Raw genomic sequence first — 13856 nt, 5'->3', positions numbered from 1 at the left:
GCCTGGTGCAGGCCGTTTACCTTAACCTGCGTGGCGTGGGAACTGCGTGGCTGGAAGCGCCGTGCTCGTACGGTGGTGTGCCTGACGTGCGCTTTCCCTTGCAGGCAGTGGATGACTTGTTGCGGTGCGGGATATGCTTCGATTACTTCAGCATTGCGATGATCATTCCTCAGTGTTCGCATAACTGTAAGTAGGCGTAAGGAGCGTGACCGCTTCTCACGCTGGAAGTGCTGTGGGTCAATTTCTTGGTCTCGCAGGACTCATCCCATCCTACCGGCTTGTGTACTGCCTGAGCGCTAACTACGTTCATAGGGGTCAATGCAAAACTGTTACTTCCTTTTCATTGTAAATCTCTGCCTCTTCTCCCATGATTAATGTATTTTATGGAGGGTCAATTAATACCTCACTATTGACTTGCTGCTTGCAGTTTAAATGTACTTCAGTTTTAATAAAAATTGCACAAAACCAGCAGTTTTAATAAAAAGTGCTTGAGTAGGAGCCAAAGTAAATGGGGTATTTGTGGCAAGTCAATAAAGGGGAGGTGAGGTTGTCCTTCCCTCTATCGTGTGACTTTGTGGAATGTAGAATTAACGTATTTCATGTAAATGCACCTTGCTATACATTCCAGGGAGTACAGGGGTGGCTGTGATGGGAGTCTGTCTTGGCTCCGTGACTCCATTTAAGCCTACCTTGTCATTCAGTTGACAGACTAAGGCGGATAGGTAGGGCCGAAGAAGGTGTACTCAAAGAAATTTTGAGTGAATAGTTTGGACTTCGTACATCTTTCCCAGGAAACACAAGACTGGAGAATGACCTTGTGGGCCCTGTGGGCTGTCAAAATCATCTTGCACCTTAGCTGAGTGACAGAAAACTATTGAAAAAACATCCTCAAAAAAGTTTTCTCCTTTAGAGTTTCGGAGACAAGTCATCATTTGACCATTTATTATTTACTGGCATCTAGAGCAGAGATTACCGATCCTTTATTTCCTTTATAAAACATGTAGCTCTTCTACTGGCGGCCGAGTCTGCAAGGACGTTTGCCTCTGAGGAGTTCTTTTGGATGAAAGCTGTGAAGCAGCCAGCAGCCTTTCCTCATGCAGTTACAGTTGCAACCTTTTGGCAGCACAAACGCATGTCAGCTGGATTAATGCACTTAAACGCCACCTATTCCTACAATTCTTCATTTAAATATCTTTTTTAACATCTTGAGGGTGGAACAAAATGCAAAGCTGTATGGCGGAAAGCATTAAGTGTTATGAGTAAAATTTTCTGTGCTACTTTGTCTGCCTCAGGCTGATATCTGCTGGAACATGGTAGCAAAGCAGTTTATTTAAAGTCGGATTAGGGGGAAGTACGTTGCCTTTCCTCACGTTAAAATAAATGCTTGTAATTGTTTTGTTCAGAAACTGTAGCACTTGCTTCCTCCTTATGTGAAGGAAGACACTGTATTTTGGCAATGACATTTAGTTTATCTTGGCAAAACCATCACCATTGAAAACAGCATGCTATGGTGGGGAGCGCTGGAAATTCTCTGCAGTAGCTGGTGTTATGGCCTGCCTGTGACACAGCTGGGTTCAGAGGCCCTTAACTTTGAAAAGGATCTGTCTGCCTTCTTTTTTTTAACAGATTAGACATTTAATTTCCCCCTGCAAATTGCAGAAAGCCTAAGTTTTCTACAGTAAATCAAGGTTTCTTGAAGTATTTTCTACTCAATTATCTCTGTGTAATCTCTTCAGTCCACTCAGATTGTACAATTGGAGCAAAAAATCCTCTGCTGTTAATGAATAATTATTTGTGAACAGATGAAAATGAAATACATTTGCATGCAAAATTTTTTTCTGTTTCTCTTTTTCTTAATGATCTATTACAGGGCTTCTAGACATCTCTGTAATCTGTTTGCACCTATGGCCACTTAAAATTCCTCCTCTGCTCATTCTTGGCTGACTGGTAGCATTCAGTAGCTCTCTTGACAGTAGTTGTTTAACTTCCACAGTGCTTTGGATTGTATCTTTAGTCACAGAATAGATGGGCCTTTCGTATTTCTTTCACATAATAAGAGCATCTGAAGATTAATGTCTTGTCTTAATACGGACAACTCACCAGGGGCAGCGTGAATTGTGGCCCTGAGATTTCTTATGTTTTCCGTCTGAGAGGAGAGACGCAGTCCCCTCATGCTGAGGTGGTGTAAGAAGTTATCGCTGCCAGGTCTGCTTCTCGTGGGCACGACTGCTGGCATGGGGGTGTGAAAACGTGCTGGTCCCCTGAGGGACACAGATGGCTGGAACCAGCCAGGGGCTGGTGGCTGAGCTCTGCATTCTGTTGGCTCTGCCGTCAGGGCGCTGCCCTCCAGCGAGGGATGGAGCTGGGCTGGGGGCAGTGTGCCGAAGTCGGAGCCTTTATCCCAAGCACAGCTCCGGGCGAGTGCAGCCGTGCAGCCCTGGCCTGGGGCCAGCGCAGCTTGGAAGGTGGGCAGGGGAACCTGGATCTGTTGAACTTACTCCTATAGAAGTGGCTGTAGCTGTTGAGGGAGCTCTTTTTTGTGATCCAGGATTTTCCCTTCTTTAAATCTGTATTGAAATGACTGCTATGTGTCCATAGCAATTTGGAAACATGCTGAGCTTGCTCACTTGAAGAAGCACCTACGGTCTTCGATGTGTGGTGTGTAAATTGTGACATTACTGACTTCTCTTGTGCCAAGCTTGTTTTATTCCTCTTTCTTCTCACAACCTTGCTAGTTCCAGTTTAAACTGGATAGAGATTGTTATTTGCTGGCAGAGAGTTGCATACTTTCATTCTGTCGTCATTAAGCAGTCAGTGATGGCTGTCAGCTTAAATTCATACTTAGGCGTTCTCTTCTGTGAACTGAAATAGTGTTGCGGCTGAGTCTTGTAATCAGTTTGGTAGATGCGGTTTTACAGGTGGGTTTGGTCTGTCGGTGCAGATGGAAGCGAACTTTGTGGCACTGTTTAATCCTTGGTGTATGTGCTGTCTACAGTAGACAGGGACCTATTTTGTCACCCCAGGAGAGGCAGGCCGAGACCTGAGCCATGGTGGGGCTATTTCTCCTGTAGGAAGAGGAGACGAGTGGGAGAGAAGGGACTGGGGACAGAGAATTGTGGGGCTCTTGTCTTCTCTGCACGGGCCCAGAGCCAGCCCTAGGCACAGAGGTTAAGGCTAAGAGCTTATGTGAGTTATTATCCTCAAACAGACTTCAGCTGCCCTGGCTATGAGCAGTGATGGTTGCAAACATCGGTCAGTCCCCTTGCTTACTGAAGGTGACTGGGTGTTGGATGTTGGCAGGCTAGACCCGTAAGTTGATTCGTATTCATACAGTTAAAGTTTATTTCTTTTTCTTATGGATTTCTTCCCCCCGTATAACATTTTTGTATATAATGTAATTTTTGAGTGTTTAGATGGATTTGTGGTTTTAAGTGTTCAGTTAGTGCATTAATGCTCCTGCTGCTTTTCAGACTCCTTCGCAGGGGGTCTTTGAAATATATCTGCCTAGGTGGCTGTTGCTAAGTGCGTTAAGTGCTGAGACTCTGACCAATAATGAGCTAGTAAGTCAAATGTCTGTTTTGCTGGAGAGTGATGAAACTTTTTACATCTTAAAGTGGTTATGAAAGCTCATAGATAAGTAGAAAAGCAGAATAATTTCAGGAATTTAGAGTGACAAAATGAAGCTTATGGCATATTTCAACAAAGAGCCTATTGAAGCATCCTGTGAGGATGATACAACTTGCTTTTCCTGGGAAACATTTAAGCTGGCTCTCAGTTAGTGTTCCAGTGCCGATTCCCATCCTTTTCAGCCTTTTCACTTAAGAACAGGTTGGTATTGTTTTGGAAAGGGGAAGAAACAGCTGGGAAAAAGAGGGGATAGAGAGTTTGTCTGGGGCTATGTAGGAAGATGAAAGTGATCCAACATTAGTCATGTCAAAAAACAAAGCGGTGGTGGGGCAGTGAGCAGTGCAAACACACTGCTTTTAGTGGTGGTAGCAGACTAAGGTTTTCTTGTAAGTAAATATCTGCTTTTGACAGAGGGACTGAGATTAAATGTTGAAAGAGGCTTGCATAAAATACAGATTTCTTTTGCTATGTCGGTAATCTTAATTCTATGGAAAAGTGGTGTATTTTCAATATTGGTGTATTGTGGAATTGTTTGCATATATTGTACAAGAGTAAAATACACTAGTAAGGATGTTGAACTGCATTTGGAAGAATGCCTGTTTAAAAATGATGTGTTTCCTTTTTTCCAGATTGTTCCCTTTGCATACGCAAGTTTTTGTCCTACAAAACTCAGTGTCCAACATGCTGTGTGGTAAGTGTTTTTCTTTTCCTCAGCTTGTTTTTTGTTTGCTTTTTGGCAAATCTCAGGAGCTTTTCCCTTTGGACCATGCTAAATAATTAATTCTGGTCATATGTTACCACCTTGCCTTTTGGTGAGCAGCTCTTTGGGCAAAGTGTGGTGCTCTTACAAGTGGAATTCTCCTGTTTCAGAGCTACTCTTCTGTCAGCATAGGCAGAAGTAGATGGAGCATCAAACCTAGGTTTTGGCTCCGAGCTGTATATACAGTCTGTCATGAAACATTTAACGTTGCCTCCTAATTTGTTAAAATGCACCATCATTTAAAACATGAGTGCTGAAATTTAACCACTTAAATTTTCTGTGATTGAGTGACCTCACTTCATCTTTCGAGGAGCCTTTAGAAGTGTCCACAGACCACCTAGTCCTAAAGCTCACTGCCTGTACTGTGTAGCCTTTTTTGGGATGAGAGATGTGTGTTATGCACCAGGGAGAGGAGGCATTTGCCATGAGAATTGGGTTAAATGTGGAAAGCGCTAGAGGCAGGTTTGGCCTGCTCTGCAGGTGGGTGATTATTGCCATCTGACTTGAAGGCCTTTTTTGATTAAAGAACACAGAATGCAATTTATTCTAGGCCTTAATCTAACTTTTCATCTTAAGCAAATTGGGCTTTATTGAACTCCTAAAAATGGTAGGCTGCCCGAAAACAATGAATGGCGCTTCAGGAATATTGGCAAAATAGAAGTAATTTTCTTCTCTGTTTCTAAAGCATGAACCAGACTGGACTTTTCAAGACTGGAAAACAGATCTATTTGTAGCTTTGCCAGTTTTTAAACATTCAAACAAGTGCAGACTACTTAATGGAGTACATTTTACTACTGCCTTCTTAAAAATGACAGGTATAGGTATGAGCAAGACTAATAAAAGCTTTGTAAAAAAAAGAAGAGCAGAGAGAGACAGCCAGAGAGATATAAATCAGAAATTGTTTAAAAAGAATGAATTTAATTATGAAATGGCTTTATGCATTCATATTTTCATTCCATAATCAGAAGATTAACATTTCCCTTCATCAGTTTTCATGCCTTGTTGCTTAAGGTTCTTATCACATTCATGGGATCCTTTGTTTGGTTTTCAAAATAATTAGAACCGGGCAACAATAAAGCATTGTTGGGGACTGGGTACACTGGATTTTGTTGCTTTAGCTTTATGCTTAGTTTTTATCTATTACCTATCATTTCCCAGACTTACAGTTCTCAGGCAGTTATTTTAGTTTGAGATTTTTTTCAGGAAAAAAATGTTTACGCTTTATGTATCTTCATTCACATAGTGATGTAGCGGGGAATCGTTGAGGCATTGATCCAAGAAACAAATTATTGATCACTTTAACATTTTCTGGGTACTTGTTGTTTTCACGGCATTTTAATGTTTGTTTGTTTTTTCCCTTTTTTTTCTTTCTTTTTTTTTAATAGGCAGTCTCAGAATCTGACCTGAAAAATAACCGGACATTAGATGAACTAGTAAAGAGCTTTAATTCTGCCAGGTATGCTGTAATTTTATGAATACTCTCTCTGGTTTGGCAGCTGGAAGGGCAGGTGTGACTGACTTTGTGTGACCAGGCTAGGAGTCCTTGTAGAGGAGCAGAGCGAGGAGCAGTGTGAAGACTGAGCAAAAAAATTGCTGTGTCACAGAAATGTTGTCAAAGACGAATGTTTATGTTTTTGGAAAAATCCTTCAGTTTTCTGGCTGAAGGTTGCTGTCCACTCAGGTCATGTGTGGAGGTTGTGTAAGCTTACTTCAGTTTTGCTTCCAGTTAGCTGCTGTGTAAGTTACAGTCTCTTCCAATATGTAGGAAGTCAAGCAGATGTGTCAGGATTCTACGGGGAAAATAACAGTAATAAAGATTTTCTTCTAAGGCCCTTCCTATGTGTGCAGGGGAAATTTTGAATGGAAAGACTTTGTCCAGTGGTAATGGTCAACTTGCAAGAGAATTCTCTCGGTGAAGTCATTACATAGGAAAAAATGTAGGTATCGAGGGACCACAAATGTGATTTTTCCTGGATAAGAGAAGTAATGGAGTATTGTGCTTTCACCTGGATTTCTTACCTACTTTTCTGTTTGTTTTTAATTCATTTTTAATTTCCTCATCCCTTTGAAAGACAGGAACAACAGAATAAGCATGACTTGGTAAACACTTACCACAGTAGATATTTGAGATTTCTTGCATAATCTGTTTTCTTTTGATTAGAAGCAGCTCAGTGATTTGCTAGGTATTTTGTAGGTATTCCTGTGTCTATGGGAGACAAATACACGATCATCTTTTTCTCTGAAATGAACTTGGAGCTTGAAGTCAATGAGATTCTTGGCTTCCTAAGTGACAGGAAGCATAGTTCAGTTTATGGCTTTGTTTCTTGAGAGAGTTTCTCAGTGATGAAGATCTAATCTTCTATATGACCACTGTGAGATGGAATTGATTTTATTTGAAGAATTGAAATTCTACAGTTCCATTATTTTAGCTTGAATGCTGTCTTTGGTGTTTCCTAGTGATAAATGGATTACTATTTTTTTTTTGGTGATGTCTAATTTTGTAGGGAACAAGTAGTGCTGACTTGGATCCATTATGATATTGAATCTTAAATGTTAATTTTTTTTGACTGCTTTAATGGATCAGTATAAATCTTACTGGTCAGAGTAGTTTAATAATCTTTCCTTTTGTGACTTGGAGTTCGATCAATTTCTCAATGTAAAGTTAGATCAATAAGACAGAAACTGTAGTGTCCTGTCCTGCATGGGGTGAGGTGAGAGCGAGCCAGTGCAGGGTTCTTTCTGGATCTCGGTAAGCAAGGCTCACCAACAAATGGCTTGCTAAGATAAGACTTTAGTGGCTTTAATAAGACAGACTCATAAGAGGAATACAGATAGCGAGTAAATGTCGCGTTGCTTTACATTCTGGGCACCTGGCATTTGTGACTCTCCCAGCCTGGGATTGTGTTTACTCTGCAGGTGGTCCTGAGTTCGAGGGGAACACTACTTGCCTGGAGAGTGTTATGTGATATGGGTATCATTAAATCGTAAGAGCGTTGTTGGTTTTTGCCCCGGCAATGTTGGTACAGGACAAATCTTCTGTCTCCCCCCTCCCTCCCCATTCGCTTTCTTCCCCTTTGGCCCTCCCCAAAACAAATCCAAAGTCCAGGGGTTGATTTTTTTTGAAACGGGTAAGCTCTTCGGGTCCATTCTGACTTGACTTTGAGCCTCAGGTAGTTTAGCGTTTATGAAAATTAGGCCTTAAATCTTTTCAGTATTTCACAAAATGTGAATGCATTTCTTAAGTCAGGCCTGCAGGGAAAGAAAATGTTAATGTTGGTAGTACTTAGCAAAGTAAAAGCTGTGCTCCAAGGTCAGTGTGTGCATGGAATGCAAATCATTCTAAATAGACCTGAGCGCTGATCCCCTTTATACTTCTGCTCGACATTTAGCTCATGCACGAGGGTTTGCAGAATTAGAGCCTTCGTGATCATTTGTGCTCGGTGAGTGTTGTCTTGGGAGTCGTGCTTACTCCCCGAAGAGGTGGTGGGCTCTGATGTTTCCCAGTAAAAGTGAAAATGTGTCGTTCATTACGGCCCATTAATGTTATATTCTGTGTGAAAGGGTAGAGGAGCAGTTTTGCATAGGCTCTAATAGCTCTGAATTCACATTGCCCTGCCCTTGTGTTCTGTATGCACAAAGATGCTGAGCAGCGAAGGAGTTACAGGAGCGCATTGCTCTTATCATTGGGCCCATAGGCTGCTGTCAGGGGGACAGCAACCCCTGCTCAGCTTTCTCTCTGCTGCTGGTGCTGTGCTCTGCAGGCAGAATTCCTCCCTCTGACCAGGTCAGGAGAGCAAGATGGGGAGGGCGATTTGTGCCGTCTTTCCTTGATGAACAATATTTTTATCAGTTGCAATGAAGCCAGTGTCTTCAAAAATAATAAGTGTAAAGTTTTGGGGTTGTTCTGAAGTTAATTTCATTGTCCTCTAACAGAGAGATTATTTTGATAAAGATTGTCAGTTTCTGCATCACCTTGTTAGAAAATTTAGCAATAGAAATTAGAGTTATAATTGCGTAAGTAGAAAACTATTCCTTAGTGAAAATGAGCTGTGCTTTTTTTCATACATAGGGAAGAAACCTATGTTTTTACTTTCAAGTTTATATCTTAGTTTCCTAATCAGGGTTACTTGACAGCTAGTGAGTCAGAGGAAAACTCATCCACTCTGAATGCTCGAGAGAGCAGGTACTGTCACTTCTAATCCACTGATTAAACTTCCATGAGGAGTGCAGAAGGAATTTCAAGGCGAGAAATTGTTCTTTAGTATGTTTCAGACTGTCCTCTGTGAGCTGTTCCTAGGGAGATTCACAACTCCATCTCTTGCCTGGAATTTATTTATGTGGAAGACTGGATTCTCACCTACTTTCTCTGCTTCATAGCTGCTTTGGCAAGGGAGAAGTAAATGGACCATAAAATGGGAACCAAGATCTCGATGGAGGAGGACACTGAAATTTTTTTTTGTGGGTCTTGCAGATCTGAAGAAAAAAAAAAATTGCAAGATGTTTATACTGTTAAAAAGCATGCCTGGTGGAGAGAGTGTGCTGTATACAGCATATTAAGATGACTGTCCATTTTCAGTTAAACTAAAAGAAGCGTAACTCCCTGTCCTAACCCAAGCCATCGATTAAAGAGGCTGGGTCTCAGAGGATGGTTTGGGTAGTGGTCATAACAGTGCATGTTAGGACTCACTAACACCTAGTTGATTTATCTTTCAGCCTTTAAAGGGTGCCTGTGCTTTTAAACTGGGGTTTGTCAGCTGTGACGCATTTACAATTTTACCTTCCTGGCACAAAAGGAGTATCTGCTAAAGCCTTTCAGAACTGATAGATGTCTGTGTTAAATTCTTAAGAGTATAATAGATAGTGTTGAAAACTGCATGCAAAACGCAGAGCTATTTGAAAATGGTGTTGTCCTGAGGTTTACCAGTAGAATCAGTTTCTAGGTGAGATGGACAGTCTTGTGATGGCAGAGGGTGGACTTCTCCATCAACTGCATGCTTTCTTGCTACTCTGCTGTCCGTCTCTGAATGACGCATGCATCTTCCAGTCTAGTCACGCTTGTCCGAATCACTGCAATAACAACTGTCAGAATTCCTGTGAATAACGAGAATTTTGAGTAATTTGCTCTGGTGGTGAGGGAGAGGAGTTGCAGTCGATAAAGGTGCTGTCGGAGAGCCCAGGGCTGTGTGAGCAGTGCCTGCGTTGCTCTGGCTCTTCCAGGTTTGGGGTGCCCGGGTTTGGGGTGCCCGTCTGGCGGGACCGCTAGATGTCATCACACAGCCAATGAAGATGCTCAGTGGGCCCAAAATATGACGTTCTGGGAAAAGCCAGGCTGGGACTTTTCTCTCTTTTGAGTTTAGTACTAGCATTTTTTGTGTTTTTCCCACTAAAAAAAAAAAAGGCATACAGAGATTTCGTGTGTGTTCTGGCAAGCAAGTTTTCATATTCTCATCCTGGTGTTCGTTCCATTGATTCTTTGCCAAGATAAGATCCCTTTGGAAAGTCTATTCATAAGTCTTTATTCTTCAATATGAGGAAAAACTCCGTGTGATTATTTGTAGACCAATGGTATAATTAAAGCAACCTTTATTATCAAATTATTACTAGGATGGGTTTTGGGTTTTGCATTGTTTTTCCAGTTTCTCTCTCTCTCTTTGTTTTATACCAGGTCATACTTTATTGAGACAACTGTTATTACAGAATCTGCAATTTGTGTTCAGAAGATTTCTCTGTTCTTGCTGCCTTTGTCAAATATTAACAATTTGCATGCGAAGTGAGATGGCCATCTATTTGGGTAGTCCGTCCTGTCAGCTCCGGAGCAACTCTCCCAAGTTGAGAAGTCTACCCTTTTGTACAGGACACATTGAAAAAATGCCGAGCTTTGCACTCTGAGCCTTTTGCTGTGTGTCTACCGCCTGCTTCTGCTGGCCACGGAGCTGCCTTCCTCCCTCCAGCCTTCATCGGAATCGCTCAGCTGCCCCTTGCTTGGGTTTGCTCGGGTCCAGGCCCACCTCCAAACATGCGTTTTGGCCTGGTAGCCTTCCTGAGGGACAGATCGGACTACTAAAGTCTCTGCCTCGGAGAACTCGAGGTACTATAAGCTGTACTGTTGTGATACTTCCTGAGAAAGAAATGTTGAGAAAAAGATACATGAATCAGTCTTAAGTCTGGCAAAGAGATAAACTGATGTGAAGTTTGAATTTTAGGAGTGTTGTCAGTTAGTGTGAGCACAGTGGGAAATACGTTTTAGCTAGTGAATGCATGTTATGGAAAAATAAACAGACATAATAGGTAGTTACAAGTAGTAGAATGTGTTACTTTGACAAGAAGAGGAGCTCTCAAAAGCAATAGGAAGTACACTGAAAAGATGAGAGAGATCAGTTGTATTCTCTAGATGAAGACAATGAATATAGGCAACTGGCTAATCGTTCAGGTATTTTTGCTTTTTGGGGCTGTATTATTCTCTGTTTTATGGGAAAACTAAACTGATATGATGCCAAATGATTGCATTTATGGATCTGGTTTATGTTATCTGAACCATGCAGAACTTAGCCTGCTGTAGCATAGGATGCTGGGCTTTTGTGTAAAAATGGTTGCTTAACAGCCAGAAGAATAATATGGTAAGACTATGTGTTGAGTTTGATTAGCTACTTTAATGGTAGGCTACCTGTATGAAAACCGGGGGGAGTCTGAAGAAATAGATGTTTTTTACAAAATCAAAAGATAAATTCCTTGTTCAAAAAGGGGAAAAAAATGTAAAAAAGTACATCTTCGGTAGAAGACCCAGCTGCATCCTTTTGAGGATTAAACTTTGCTGAAGTGTATTAGGAATAAAAGGCAGCTAATTTGTTTGCTTTTGAACCTGATTGTACAATATAACCGTCTGTGATGTGGCAAGTCTTCTGAGGCTATAGTTTGTTACCTTTAAGTTGAAGAATACTGTGCGTTTATCTGCAGTAAAATGAGGTAATTGGTCTGCTGCTGCTGCTGACCGGGTTGAGCAGTGATATGGTGTCAGACCTTTCTGATGCTTCTAGATGAAATACGCCCCTTGTAAAGAGCAAATGGGAAGCAGGAGGGGGACAGGGCTGTGTGAAGGCACCCTGTTTATGTTCCCATTAACTAGCTCCTGAGTTCCCCGTGGAGCTGATCCTATGCCAGCAGTAGCCAGAGCACTCTGCGTCTGTGTCAGCTGGGGGATTAACCTCCTTAAAAACTTCCAGTCCATATCTAGGCATGAGCAGGCAGAAAAACGTAGCTTCGCTGCCACACTTAATCGCACTTGTTTGCACTGCAGAAAGTCAGAGAGTCTTGGGACAGATGTGAATTGCCACTGACAGATGTGGTCATTACATCCAGTAATCCAGGAAACTTAAAACTCCAAACCAGGCTTCTGAATCTGGCTTGAATACAACCACTGCAGAGCGTCCATGGTTGTGGTGGTTCACCAGGAACTTATCTTAAACTAGTGTAATTGAGGGGTTACCTAGTGACTTACATGAACTTGTTTTTAAAAGATATATGTACAGACAGTTCTTACTTAGTTGTTCTTCTTAGACATGAAGAATATTTACCTGAAAAGTTTTCTAAGTAGCTACTCAATACTGAAATGTCTTCAACTGTAAAATATGAGTTTATAGCTGCATTTCAGACTTCTTATGGGCCTTGTGTCTTCATGAAAGTGCTGTAAGAAATAGTTTTATGGCAGTGCACATTCTGTAGGTGCATTGCTGACAGTCCCCTCTTTTCCTTTTCTGGGGGAAAAAAAAAAGTAATCCAAATTATTTCAACTGTTATTTAGTCTTCCTGAGTTAAAACCTTTGGAAGTTGAGGACTCACAGCTGTTCTGCTTTCACAGGCTTTGTCACCTCAGGTGCAGTGTGTCACAATCAAAGCTGTAAAGCCCTGGCGTTTAAATAAAGGGCATGCACTTGCTGAGCGATGGCAGTAGTAAAAATCCTAGTGCTTGACAAAGTTAATGTGTTACAGATGGGAAGGAGGAGGACTTTGTGATGTTACAGACTTGCGTGGCCCCAAAAGACCACAAACATTCGTGTCTGAGGGATACCAAGCATCTTGTGCCGTTGTAATTAGTAGTGCAGGGGGTTTGTCCCTTGGAAGGAGTTAACATCATCCTCATTGCCCTGAGTGCGGAGCTCTGGCTGCTGCCGCAGCCACAGGGAGTAGTGCAGTGCGGATCGGAGAGGTGGGGGCACAGGGGCAAGTGAGGGACAGCGTGCCTTTGTCGGTAAAGGCTCTCAGCATCCTCAAAAGCTATTCCTGTTCCCATCCCTCCCTCTTGTGTTACCCTGCTATAAAGAGGAGTGAAGGGAAGGTCTTCCCTACCCCACTTAGCAAGTGGGGACATAGTATCTCTTAGAGGTGAACCAGTCTCGTCCATTTATTGTTAGAGGCATCCTGGCTTTCCTTTAAGATTTTCCATTTTTTTGTAAGCTGTCTCAGTTTGTGAGAGCTCCTAGATGGTAACTTTTTTTTTTTTTTTGCAATTGCCTTATTTTGCAGGTAGGACTTCTGATGATGCAGCAGGTTGGGGCTTTGCAGTTGAGAGTGGCAGCAAGACAGGGAGAAAGCTACCGAGCACCTGGGCAGCTGTGCAGGCTTTGCATGCTTGGAGAGCTTGAGAAGTGAATGGTGTGCAGGTTGCCAAGGGATGACGGAGCTGTGAATTAAAGGCAAATAGGTTAATGACTGCCTCTCTACTTCTGGCTGTTTTTGGCTGGATGGCATGAACTTCATTGTGACCCTCGGGATGTGGAGGACTCTTGACAAAGTAGCAGTGGGTAAGAGTGGGACATGTGGTTTGTCCATCGTTGATGTTAGGTGGGAAAGCCTTCCCTCTACCTGTGGTGACACAGGAGTGAACGCGAACTGCAAGGTATGTGGGCAGGCTGGACAGCTGCACTGCTGTGTCGTCTCCCTGCCAAGGATGCAGTCTCTGGCTTAATTTGTCTTAGATTGAGCTGTATAAAATACATGGCAAAATAAACAGGCTTCTGCAAAAACCCCTGGGGCAGAGGTAGGACTAAAACAGGTCTTTAAGATCTTATGCAGTTGACTGAGTAGGACAACTGTGACGTTGTAGTTCTTCATATTACCTCAAAGCTGAAAGTACTAATGAGACAGATGGGAGAATAAGCCTTCTGCTGCTACCGTGTTTCTACTGCTAAAATACAAGTTTATTTCTTTGAAAAGAGACTTCAGTTTAACTTGCATCTTGGTATTTGCTAGCCCTGAGGAGGGCAGGGAGTACAAGTAGGGGGTAAAGCATGGGTAGATGGGTGGTAAGTGTTCTGGTGGAGACTGAAGTGGGCTGTTCTTGAGGGCAGTTATGCTTTCCCCTTATTTTATATGAGAAAAGAACGGAAGGTTTGCCCTCTTTGGCTGATCATTGATGAAACGTGACCGAAATAGCTCAGGTTAGCTGTCACTGAATCTCAAGCCCTGACAAGCA

At 42.3% G+C, this 13856-nt stretch overlaps 1 protein-coding gene across 1 annotated transcript in view; it reads left to right on the top strand.

Annotated features, from left to right (window-relative positions):
- Positions 1-158: 158 nt before the first annotated feature.
- RAD18 (RAD18 E3 ubiquitin protein ligase) overlaps positions 159-13856 on the top strand; it is a 61076-nt gene continuing 47378 nt past the window's right edge. The window contains exons 1-3 of the mRNA XM_009705028.1: positions 159-186; positions 4257-4318; positions 5773-5843. Of these exons, the coding sequence (XP_009703330.1) occupies positions 159-186; positions 4257-4318; positions 5773-5843 (161 nt within the window). The remainder of the gene's footprint in view (positions 187-4256; positions 4319-5772; positions 5844-13856) is intronic.

The sequence above is a fragment of the Cariama cristata genome, unplaced genomic scaffold, assembly GCF_000690535.1.
Source record: "Cariama cristata isolate BGI_N322 unplaced genomic scaffold, ASM69053v1 scaffold4860, whole genome shotgun sequence".
Taxonomy (NCBI): domain Eukaryota; kingdom Metazoa; phylum Chordata; class Aves; order Cariamiformes; family Cariamidae; genus Cariama; species Cariama cristata.
This window is presented reverse-complemented; position numbering and strand designations above follow the sequence as displayed.